We start from the raw sequence: 12,640 nt of genomic DNA on the forward strand, positions 1-12,640 counted from the left end.
TTTCATAATAGTCAGATTCCCTTTAAAGTATAGTCGCGCGAACGGACAAGTAAAGCATCAGTAATTTTATCAGAACATCTCTTAGGTAATATGTATCAGAATCAGCCCTAGTGTCCCCTATTCGGCTGGCGTGTTAATCAAGAAAACTGTCACCCATCTACGGATATTGCCCCTGGCGAACGATGTAAAAATATTGTTCCATATTTAAAATGGAACCTTTTAAAAACCGTTTCGGGTTGATTGGCATGAGATTGATTTGAAAGTTTGTTTGTTAATGTTAGAGCAGGTTTTCGAATAGGTTGAGACTTGAGATTGATGAGAATAAATGTGTTAGGGACTACCCTTTTGTGAGGTAGAAGTTATTGTCGATAAGAAAGTGTGGTAATAGTGGTATAGTTAACGCTATCTCTACTGAGCTCGTTCACTTACCTGTACTAACAATGGCATTCTGTTAAACAAAAGCCATTATTTCTTTTATGTGAGCGCGTGGCCTTTGTGCCTGAGGCTCACACACAATGGCCACGCGTTCAGGCACAAAGGCCACGTGCTCGCTCAAAAGAACAAATGGCTTTTGTTTAACAGAATGCCATTGTTAGTACAGGTAAGTGAACGAGCTCAGTAGAGATAGCGTTAATTATAATAGGTTACGTACTCTCGGTAAGCGTCGTATTTGCATTGAAACTGTGTACAACAATAGGGTAATAAGATTTGATAGTTCATAATAATATAATATAAGTATGTACCTATTTAATGATATAATTCGTAATGGAACATTTGATAGAATTGTATAATAACAGAAAGATGAATATGTAGAATTATATTAGTGTATAATCACATGAAATAATTACTAACAACACTATTAGCACGTAAGGTTTATCTGTAAGTGCTGATATGTATAATAATAAACAAATAAACAAAATAAACAAATTTGATAATGGACTTTACCTCAAATCTTTCGTTTGCGGGGCGCCTCTGCTAAGTATCATAACATTTATAACATATTGTAACTCCTTTATCATGCAAACACACAATTCTAAATACGAAAAACAATTTATTTGCAGGAAACAAGCTATGGACCCTAGTGTCGTTCGATCGCGAGGAACGCAAGGAATACAGAATACCCGTCGCCATCACGGACTCTGGCACCCCCAGGATGACTGGGGTGTCCATACTGCACGTTGTCATCGGGGACAAGAACGACAATCCTATGGCGCCGGGGCATAGCAACATCTTCGTTTACAATTATAGGGTAAGTGTACTGTTCATCATCATCTTTTGTTTGCCCTTTTTTTAGGGTTCCGTACCCAAAGGGATAAAACGAGACCCTATTACTAAGACTCCGCTGTCCGTCTGTCCGTCTGTCTGTCTGTCACCAGGCTGTATCTCATGAATCGTGATAGCTAGACAGTTGAAATTTTTACAGATGATGTATTTTTGTTGCCGCTATAACAACAAATACTAAAAACAGAATATTATAAATATTTAAATGGGGCTCCCATACAACAAACGTGATTTTTTTGCTGTTTTTTTCCGTAATGGTACGGAACCCTTCGTGCGGGAGTCCGACTCGCACTTGGCCGGTTTTTTCATACCTTATATACATTCATAATTTAGGGTGTCATTTTATGATAGGGATGAAGTTGGTCCTTGTGACGGTATGAGATGCGGGACAGATACGAAAACATATCTTACGGCTTGCCTTACTCCAAAACTCTAGGCACGCCACTGTTAAGTATAGATACCTACCAGGTATAAATTTTCTCGCCTTTGGCACGTGTCAATTTTATTAATTTAGTCTAATATTGGCCTTATATCCAATGTGTATTAGTTTGTTTACTAAGAATTCTAGTTATGTAAACCGAAACCGAATTTACAGTGACATTAGTTAGCTTGTGTTCAGAACTTGTGGATATAGTTCTAAAGGGGCCCACTGACTATCAGTCCGCCGGACGATGTCGGCCTGTCAGTTGTTCGGAACTCAAATTTTTGCTCTAACTGACAGGCCAATATCGTCCGGCGGACTGATAGTCAGTGGGCCCCTTAAAATACAGTAGTGAGAAGGGATTTCAAGTTTTAGGATCCCGTTAATCAAAACAGTTTTTTTTCTATTTTGAAAGACCGAATATGTGTTAAGTTAAATCGTAAAATAATTATATCAACATAAATCAATGGATTTTCGATTGTTTGTAAACATTCTATTGTTAGATGGTATTCTTTATGATTTTTCATTCATTCATCATTCTAATCTTTTCGTTATCGATATAGAGTACTACCGTGTAAGCTTTTAAGCTTTAATAACTTCCGTTCTGAAACAAGACAGACAGACACTAAGACACTTATTGTACCCTTTTTCAGCAAATAAAATTATTTCTATTTCTATTTCAAGCGTCATATCTATTATAAACAAACATTAGATTCTTTTAGCCGGCCGAAAACACTTTCAGTCCATTTGCTATCTTAATGTAATTTTCCCAACACTAAACCTACCAGAAACCCCACGTCAAACCGCGGTATCGCGCTTGAAAAACAAGAGTAGATTTCCCTCTAACATAGTTATTTCTATATATCACCTCGACATCTAAAGCCTACGAGAAATGAACAGTCCCTGAATACTCGAAGATTCGCCAAAGCTCTTGGGACGGCATATTTTCTTACACAAAGGCGCTTCAATATCACGTGCGACGTGGCTTACTTGTCATGCAAATCTTGACGTGGTTTACAGAATTCTTATGGAACAATGTGGTTAATTAATTCATATTGTTAGCTTGGAAAGGTTTTTAATTCTGTAAATAATTATGCTCGTATCTACGTAAAACCATACAAGGCGTGCAGAAGCCTAAATTATATAATTTTAGTGTAAAGTAAGCTACATAAAAATCCGTCAGTACTTTCAAAATTACCTATATACGCCCACGAATATTAATGTGTATTCTCCTAACGCAAGTCATGTATTTTCTTTGTTTCAATCATCAGAAGCGCAAACATATTTATTTAACTTTTGATTTCATTTTTTGTTTAACCATCCAGTACCTATATATGTTACCAAAATAATGAACTCACTTCTATCATGTCTCATCCGTCACTTTTGAATTGAAAACTTTTTATTTTATTTATTCCATCCTTTGTGAATAATTTTAACGAACTGAATCCACGAATGATATTTCTTCGTATTGGAAAAATGGATTGTGATTTTAATTCTGAACTATTTCCTCCAATGCTGGCAGACGGAAATGTACTTCAGTGAAATATACAGCTGGCGGTACTACGTAAGTATTCTTAAGTAATGCTTTTGCATATTTGTATTTTTCTCCTGTTATATTTAACCCTGGATTACTGTATTTTTATTTTTCTAGTTGAAACGAATTATTAATAATGAACACGCTCGTATGGCGTTGTTACTGAGTGACCCGTTTTATTTATTTTTACACACACATCTAAACTTAATTACAAAAGTACCGTTAAACCAGTAAGGTTTGTCTCGATACTCCATCCGCAGTAGATTTTATACAACAATAAAATATATAAATTTAAAAGTGGAAAAATTACTGCCTTGGGTGAGACTTGAACTCACGGCCTCTGGATAGATACTCCAGCGCTCTGCCAACTGAGCCACCAAGACCTCATTCATAGTCAGCAAATCTTTCCACTATATGGGTCTAGGGGACCCTAGCGACATCTACCGTAAGAGTGTTACACTTCTTAAACGGCCACCGGAGTTCCAAGTAATATTGGAAATTCACCAGTTACGATGTGCTACCCATTCTAAATTAATTTTTAACAAGCAGAAACGTCTGCGATCGATGCTATTAAGCTTAGAATAAATTTAAAAGTGGATAAATTACTGCCTTGGGTGAGACTTGAACTCACCAGAGGCCGTGAGTTCAAGTCTCACCCAAGGCAGTAATTTTTCCACTTTTAAATTTATTATAAGCTTAATAGCATCGATCGCAGACGTTTCTGCTTGTCAAAAATTAATAAAATATATTTTAACAAGAACACAAGAAAGTTCATAACATGCTCAATTCCATTAATCTATCTGAGCGCAAATAACATTTTTTCCTTATCCAATTGTCTTGCCGACCGGCCGCTCAGGCCGGACCGGTTCTGGACTCGCTCGTTTGAATGAGATTTTAATTATTACTATTACTCATAGTTAATAACGGTTCCCGTTGTTTGACATAATTATTTAAAGTCATAATGTATTGATTGTCAAATTATAGTTAGTCATAATTCTGAAACCGTTAACTTTTCAGGATTTTCGTAAGGTTATCCTATAGATAGGTGAGGTTAGGTTTGTTTTATGGCAATCTTCAAAAGTTATTACGCGTTTCTGAGAAAAACCAAATTATGACTAACGAAAATGAGGACAAACAACACATTATGACTTTATGACTTAAAACTTTATGGGAAACAATTAATAATCCTACAAAATATTTCTACTTTTTGTAGTGTTGAAATTATATAATATTGATATATAATAATGTAAATGAGAAATTAACTCTGTCTGTCCGTCTCTCTAGTCACGTCATCACGCTCTTACTACTGAACCGATTTTGATGAAACTTGATATGGAAGCTATATATTTTTTTCCTTTATCATGGACACCATCCATCTGCTTGATCCAATAATGCTCTTTTAAGATAGCTTGTAATATTGTTAGATGAAATTTCTGCCTTCCATTCTGTTGGGAGTTTATTTATGAGGTCTGGTATTATATATTGCGATGTTCTTCGTTTATTATGTGTAATATATTTATCTTATCTAAAATTATATATTAGCTGATCCAGGGTAAAATTGTTTTGGTTTTGCAAATTTGCCTATTTTTCTTCAATTATTTTTCTGTTTAAGTTGTACTGGATGGTATAAACTTTGTAATTTGTTTAGCTTTAACATTTCGTTACGAAACTCCTTGTAATTAGATGATGAAGTTTCCTCTCTTTATGTTAATTTGCGAGGAATGTTTTGGGGCTAAACGATTTTCATGTCTATATTATTTTCTAAATTGGAATTAATTTTTATCGCTATTTTGACTGGTTGCTTGTCATTTATACCTTAATTACATATATGTAGGTTCTAAACTATGGGAAATTTAAAAATTGGTCAATAATTATAAATTACGATAAAGTCCTGAGGCAGATACAGTCGAACCTATTAAGATTTCCCATTGAATTCTAGATGAATCAAAACAAGCCACTTTCTTGACCATCAGCCGCAAAAGTGCATGGCGACTTTATCAATGAATTCATTTATAATTTCTTCATGCAATTTCGCAGTTCACTGTTCCTACATCACAGTAAAATTGAATTATAAGTACAGTAGAATCCGCTTACGTCGAAGGGGTGACAAACACGTCATACTAAGCGGATGTCATATAAGGCATAGTTGATTAACTTCTTATTTTTGTTAATTTTTCCGAATTCAGTTGTGAGAGAGTTTTATTAACCTTGTACCAATTATCAACTTTCACCGAGAATCAAAACTAAAACAAATTAAACGCCACGCACGCACCAAACGTCCTCGCAGGGAAAGACGTGGGGACAGCCACGAAAACCAGCGAATGTGTCAGTATAACCGGACATAATTTCATTAAAATAGGATTAATAGGTCATAGTAAGCGATTTGTCATAGTCAAATCATCTTAGCCGACTTTGTCACAAACAAAAATATATGAAAACCAAACTTCGCACAGTAATTGCGTCATAGTAAACGGTTGGTCAGTATAAGCGGAGTCGTAATAAACGGATTCCACTCCACTGTACCTTATTCCTCTCTCCGCCATATTTTACGCATCACCGAACTCACATTAGATTAATGAAAAGCTCATTTCCCACCACATTTTGTCAGTCGATTTATATAAATTAGCAGCTAAAACGACAATTCTCTTCATAGTTATTAAACAACCGAATCATTACTGATCATTCGATGTGTTCAATAAAACTATCGTCAGTACAATAATGACACACGTATTGTCAGTATCTCTAGCGTTACGTTCTTTCTCAATTGATGCAAAATTCAATTTCGATCACTTAACGCTCGGTCAAGTTTATTTTAATTTGCTATGCTGTAACTGGCTCTTATTTTGAATGTATTTTTAATCTATATTGAATTTTATTGAACGAAATGTTAATCGGATTCGTTAGGGCTTACATAATTGCTTTTTATTGGACTGTCGAATATATTATTTTACTGTATTTAGTAGAGCTTGAATTTTGGCAAACACATAACTGGATTATTAAGTTCAGTAGTTTACGCACCGCGGGTGGATTTTATGTACTTAATTAGTCATTTAATTTCAATGTGCTGTGCAAATTTACCTTTTAACAGCCAATAAAGTGCAACGCAGTTTAATTCATCTAATTACCAAACATTCCCCATTTGGGTTTTTAACAGGGCAACCCGCGCGTTAAACTAACTCCCTAATAAGCTCCATGAAGCCGTCGTAAAGCAACCAAGTTACGGTTGCCGTAAACCGTCTAATTCGCGAAAACAGGAGGCTGATTCTGATTCTGAACAATGGGCTTGGCAGGTCAAAGTATTTTACAGATAGCACCAGCATAAGTTTTGCCTTTAAATTTCTGAAGTGTCACATTCTTGTTTTTAAGTCAAATCCCATAAGAACAAAACTAGAGACAGGTAAAACCTCAGCCATCTATACAAACTGCCATCAGCCTCATCCATCCATCCAGTTCCAGCCATCTATATGTCACAACTGCGAACACCATTAGTTAAGGTGCTCATTTTGTTTCGATGCATATCAATCACAATTTGTTACGAAAATCTTAACAAATTGTTAAATCACAATCGGCTTCCAGCACAACAATGAAAAATCGTAAAATTCTTGCCGCGTTTCGTGCCCGCGACCGTTATCGTATTTCATACGTGGCGAAATAATGACTTTATGAAACGCTCGAAACTTGACTGGGATACTTATAGTACTTTATAAGTCCATTCTGGTGCTCATTATCATAAATGTTTGTGTTGGTTTTAAAATTGTGTATTCTATTTTTAATTTTGCATTGCTGGCGAACAAACAGCCCGAAGTTGCCGTAGCCTATGAATGCCTGCAATTCTACAAGTGTCACAGTGCTTTATATTTTTGGGCAGCTGCCATTCTGCTGTTATTCTGTCACCTAGCTAGGTGACAGAATAACTAGCTAGGTGACAGAAAATCAGAAGTCAAAACTGAAGGTTTGCCAACGAGCAATGGAGCGCAGCATTTTAGGTGTTAAAAGGACCGACCGCGTCCGGAACACTACGCTGCGCTCCAAAACCCGCATTGATGATGTTGGCAAAAAAACCACCGGGCTCAAATGGGACTGAGCCGGGCACGTCTATCGCATGCATCCAGATAGGGCTTACCTGACTACCAAGGGGATACCGGTAAAGAGGCGTGGGCGGGGTAGGCTCAGGAGAAGATGGCGAGACGACTTTGACACCCTGCTTTATAACTGGCCGGATGAAGCACAAAATTGGGAGTTATGGAGAACCAGGGGAGAGGCCTTTGCCCAGCAGTGGGACACCCAAATAGGCTAAGAAGAGAAACAAAAAAAAAAACAAAAAAATGGTGACGGTGGTATATTCGTATGCAATATTTGAAAGCGTTTGTCTGCAGACTTCCCCAAGACTAATGCTAAAAGCGACAAAACGTGAAGTGACAACGTGATATTCCCAAAAGGGCACTGGACTATATAAATCGCAAGTCAGACCCCATATTGAGTACTGCTGCTGTCACCTTTGGGCAGGAGCACCGGGATTCCTGCTTGGATCCTTTGACTCAGTCCAAAGGCGCGCTGTACGAATCGTCGACGATCCCAAACTCACAAGCGGCATATTTGATTACATTAATTTTGAATTTATTTGCTTTGATTTTGTTTCATATTTTCCTTGTGTTGGTGTGGTGAAAATTTTTGTGTTTTACTCGGTGGCAAAATTTGTTTAACCCTCGTGCCTTGAAACCGTCGCAACGCTCAAGATTCTATTTTTCGAATCACTCGCTACGCTCGTAGTCCAATTTTGGAATCTTTCGCTTGCTCGGGTATTAGCATGAGCGGTCAACAACTTTGCCCCCTTGTAAAACAAATAACTATTGTATTTTTTTTTAGTTTAATACATGACGTACTCATACCTCTGTTCTGCCCTAGGCCGCTAAGTCAATATTCCTTAATAGTGTTTTATAATAATATATGAGCGTTAAAATGTTAATTCCGCCTTAATGAAAGTGGGTTTAGTGCGGTGCGTGCGTAAACAGGGATTATGGCGGCGTCACTTTTTACTGCCGCGCCCTGGTTCTAACTTAACACTTGATGAATCTGGATGCGGTATTCTGTAGGTTCATTATATATGGATGTCTTGCTTGCACTTATGTAATTGCTGAAAAGGGATATATATTACAAATTTACGTAGAACTCTATTTGAAACTTAGCGCATCTAAAGTGAAAACGAATAGCCCGATAATTAAGTTTACTTTTTCAAGAACTCATGTTGACTGACTGACTTCTGATTTTCTATCGAGTTGGCAACTGAATCTTATTTGAAGCGAGAGCGGAGCAGTATCCACAATACCGCATGTTCTAATTCGTTCTAAACAGGTCAATGACAAAGTTATCGATAACTACCAGTAAGTAAACCCCATTCTGTTTATTTTAAACATCAATTGGTCGCCATTATGTGGGAATATGTAAAAGCAAAATAATTAGGTCGTCGCTTTTCAATGGCTGTCAAAAAGTGTTCCAAATCTCTTTATCGAGGCAACTGAAACTCAATTGGAGCGAGAGCGGAGCAGTATCCACAATACCGCGTGTTCTAATTCGTACCCGGAGTTGCTTGAATTGCTCGACTCTTAATGAAGCGACTCGCCCGCAAATAGGTACGTACGCAGTGTTGCGTTTGTGTGGGTTAGGCCAGTTACTGTCCTAGCCAGTAACGGCAAATGTTACTTTGATGTACCGTGTGTTGATAAGAGATGGTCGTATTATGTTTACAAAAACAAGCATTGTTTTCAAATTCAGTCATGAAAATCAGTTGGGAATAGGTGTTTAAGAAACACTTTAGAACCACATTTGTTGCCGTTATGGAAACACATGCTGTATAAAGTATATAATGGTGTTAACTTGACCATGTTAAAAAAAAACAAATAGTTATTGAATACTTAACAATATTTATAACCGAAATGTTGACTTATCAAATTAAGCCCAATATTTATTCTTAATCTTATGTGTATTGGAAACGTAAAGTTTCCTAGTTCAAGAGTAACTCGTCAAATCCAAAACTTAAAGCGTTAAATGTTGTTAGATTAACTTTGGTAATATCAACTTTACTGCTTTTTAACTGCTTACTTTATACTCATGTTTTGATTCACTCGCGGATTACATATCTTGAGATTTGAACTACCTAGTATTTGTAGTTTTATTGTAAATCACTTATTCAGGTCCAGTTGGAGTTGCAATAGGGACTATGCGTTTCGAGTAACAATCCTGTTTAGTAACTTAATGAAGTAGTGCTTCAATCTAAACGGACCTTCACTCCTTTGCTCCGTATTCGTTTTAACGACAGGCTTACGCCGCGGAACTAAACCCGGTGTTACTTATAATGTATCCAAAAGTTCCGGAAAACTTCTATCCGGAGATTGGGCCAAAGGGCACGGATTAATTGAAGGCTATGTGCAAAGTAGAACCAAAAGGTAATATTCTCATTGCTTCCAGAGCGTAAGCTATTCTAACAGTAAAGTTACACTAACTGGTTAACTCTAACCTCAAAATCTGTAATTATCTCTTAGACTGGTTTGCTTAAATTGTTTAAGAATTAAACTCGTGTACACTATGTAGGCGACAGGAATACACCCTTGATTTGTTTGCGAATAATTCTGAATGACTTTTGAGACTGAAATGCGTTCCATTAAGATACGCTCCTATGACCTACTTTGGCAAAATCATTTTAAATGTTACATGGGACTTGAGGGTTTCAAATTTCAATACAGCGACGTTTGAATGGTAGAAGGGGGAAATAAGTTTCCTTAGTAGTTAAATTCGCAAATGTAATATGTTTAGCACACCCTCTGCCTTTGTGTCAAGCTCGTAGGTGTGTACATGCTCGTAGTCTGTTCGGAAAGAGAGGAGTCGTGGAATGTATATTGAGCCCCATACATTTCACGACTCTTCTCTTTCCGCACAGACTTACATAAGTACGGGTTAAGCATGTGATTGAATTAATTCTAATTCGTTAAAGTAGGTTCTTGTTAACAGGTTTTTAATTCAATTTAATGTAATTTGTAATTTATTGAGTTGATACAATTTTTGTTTATTTTGATAATTTCGTTGACCATCTGGAATCTTCATTAATCTGACTGACGCTTCTTATTTAAATTGTATTTTGTACATAGGATTCGTGCTTTTCTTTTGACCCACTTCTATAAAAGGGGCATTCCACAAAAAGGTATACTCTATCGAGGACGTACGCGTATCGCCTGCCTACCTACCTACCTGCGTACCTGCGGAAATCTGTATTATACCTTTATACCATTGAATTTAAAGCTGTTATCAAACGTTATGTCAAATATCGGCTTCTTAACTTTATGAGTAGTATTAAATACAGTAGAATCCGCTTATAATGACATCGAAGGGAAGTGACAAACACGTCATACTAAGCGGATGTCATATAAAGTATAGTTGATTAACTTCTTATTTTTGTTAAGTTCTTCCAATTAAATCTCAAATTTATTTGTGAGAGATGAGTGCGTGAATAAAAAGGTACAAGGTTAATAAAAACCTTGTACCAATTATCAACTTTCACCGAGAATCAAAACTAAAACAACTAAAACGCCACGCACGCACAAAACGTCCTCGCAGAGAAAGACGCGGAAAAGGCAACGAAAACCAGCGAATGTGTCATTATAACCGGACGTAAATGTAATAGAAATAAGACCATACTTAGCGTACAATCTATTAGAGTGTAGATTATGCTAAGTCTGTAAGTAGTTAAATTTGTAATTTCTTTCTTTGAAATAAACAGTAAAAAAAATTTTTTTTACGTAATTTCATAACAAATAGAATTGACAGGTCATAGTAAGCGATTTGTCACTATAAGCGAAGTCATCTTATCCGACTTTGTCACAAAGAATTTTGTATGAAAACCAAACTTCGCACAGTAACTGCGTCATAGTAAGCGGTTGGTCAGTATAAGCGGAGTCATAATAAACGGATTCCACTGTAAATAGCGTCACGTACCACGCCGCGTCACACACTCTTCTGAAATGGTCCAAAATCGTTTTAGTTTCTGCTGTTTTCTACGTTTATTTCGTGTACACGCTATGTTAGTTAGATTTTTTGGTTCGTCTCGTTTTGATTTCGTATTCTAACAGCCATTTTTTCCTCAGGGCGAAGCACCGGACACAGAAATCGGTCGCGTGTACGTCTTGGACCCTGACGATTGGGACTTACCAGACAAGAGGTTTATGTGGCTGCCGTCCTACGAGCAGAGGAGCCCGTACTTCGACGTACACAGTAACACTGGAATGATCACCATGAAGACTGGGACTCCGAACGGCACTTATATGCTGAAGTTTAATGTAAGTACGAGGTTATTCTTGGTCCTATAAGGCTATTTCAGACAGTCGTCGCGTGACTTTAGAAGACGCACTGTTAGGCTTCCACAAGAGGGTTATAGCAGCCTCAGGAACTGGTACAGATTGCAAATTGAGGATAGGAAATACAAGAAAGAAAGTAGGTTTCCAGTTTGAAAATAAACAAATTAAATTCCTATCAATAAAGGATGTGAGAAGTCTTCGAAATCCTTCGATGTAGAAATTTTTGGAACGTTCCGTGGACACATCGACACACAAGGCGGTTGAGGACTTCACACACGTCTTTGCAAATGAGCTGGATTTCTTGCGATGTGTTCCTTCACCTTTTAAAATTGCGTTTTTTTATTCGCCCCGGACTCCTCAAGACTACAAAATTAAAGGCAAAAATAATTAGCAACTTACAACTCAAAAACTTACCCCCTTTTATTCATATACGTCTACTAAAGTTGACAAGCCGCCAACAATCGTTTATCCCTTTCCGACGTATTAGTATGATGGAAAGGGACAAAAGATTATTAGCGGCTTGTCAACTTTAGTAGACGTTTATGAATAAGGGGGTTAATCTCTAGGCACATCGCTACACAGTTACAGCTTGACGCAATGAAGGCAAAATTATAGGCAAAAATGCTATTCATATTGAAAGGTTGACGTAGATTAGCAACTACAACTCAAAAACTTACCCCCTTTATTCATATACGTCTACTAAAGTTGACAAGCCGCCAACAATCGTTTATCCCTTTCCGACGTATTAGTATGATGGAAAGGGACAAAAGATTATTAGCGGCATGTCAACTTTAGTAGACGTTTATTAATAAGGGGGTTAATCTCTAGGCACATCGCTACACAGTTACAGCTTGACGCAATGCAGGCAAAATTATAGGCAAAAATGCTATTCATATTAAAAGGTTGACGTAGAATTAGCAACTACAACTCAGAAACTTACCCCCTTTATATAAACGTCTACTAAAGTTGACAAGCCGCCAACAATAGTTTGTCCTTTTCCGACGTATTAGTATGATGGAAAGGGACAAAAAATTATTAGCGGCTTGTCAACTTTAGTAG

General features: G+C 37.0%; 1 protein-coding gene across 1 annotated transcript in view; it reads left to right on the plus strand.

The window, feature by feature from the left end:
- Positions 1-12,640, plus strand: part of LOC134753970 (DE-cadherin) — a 372,368-nt gene that overhangs the window by 316,754 nt on the left and 42,974 nt on the right. Inside the window, exons 13-14 of the mRNA XM_063690045.1 lie at positions 1,062-1,249; positions 11,372-11,563. Coding sequence (XP_063546115.1) covers positions 1,062-1,249; positions 11,372-11,563 — 380 coding nt within the window. The remainder of the gene's footprint in view (positions 1-1,061; positions 1,250-11,371; positions 11,564-12,640) is intronic.

The sequence above is a fragment of the Cydia strobilella genome, chromosome 1 (assembly GCF_947568885.1).
Source record: "Cydia strobilella chromosome 1, ilCydStro3.1, whole genome shotgun sequence".
In the NCBI taxonomy this organism is placed as follows: domain Eukaryota; kingdom Metazoa; phylum Arthropoda; class Insecta; order Lepidoptera; family Tortricidae; genus Cydia; species Cydia strobilella.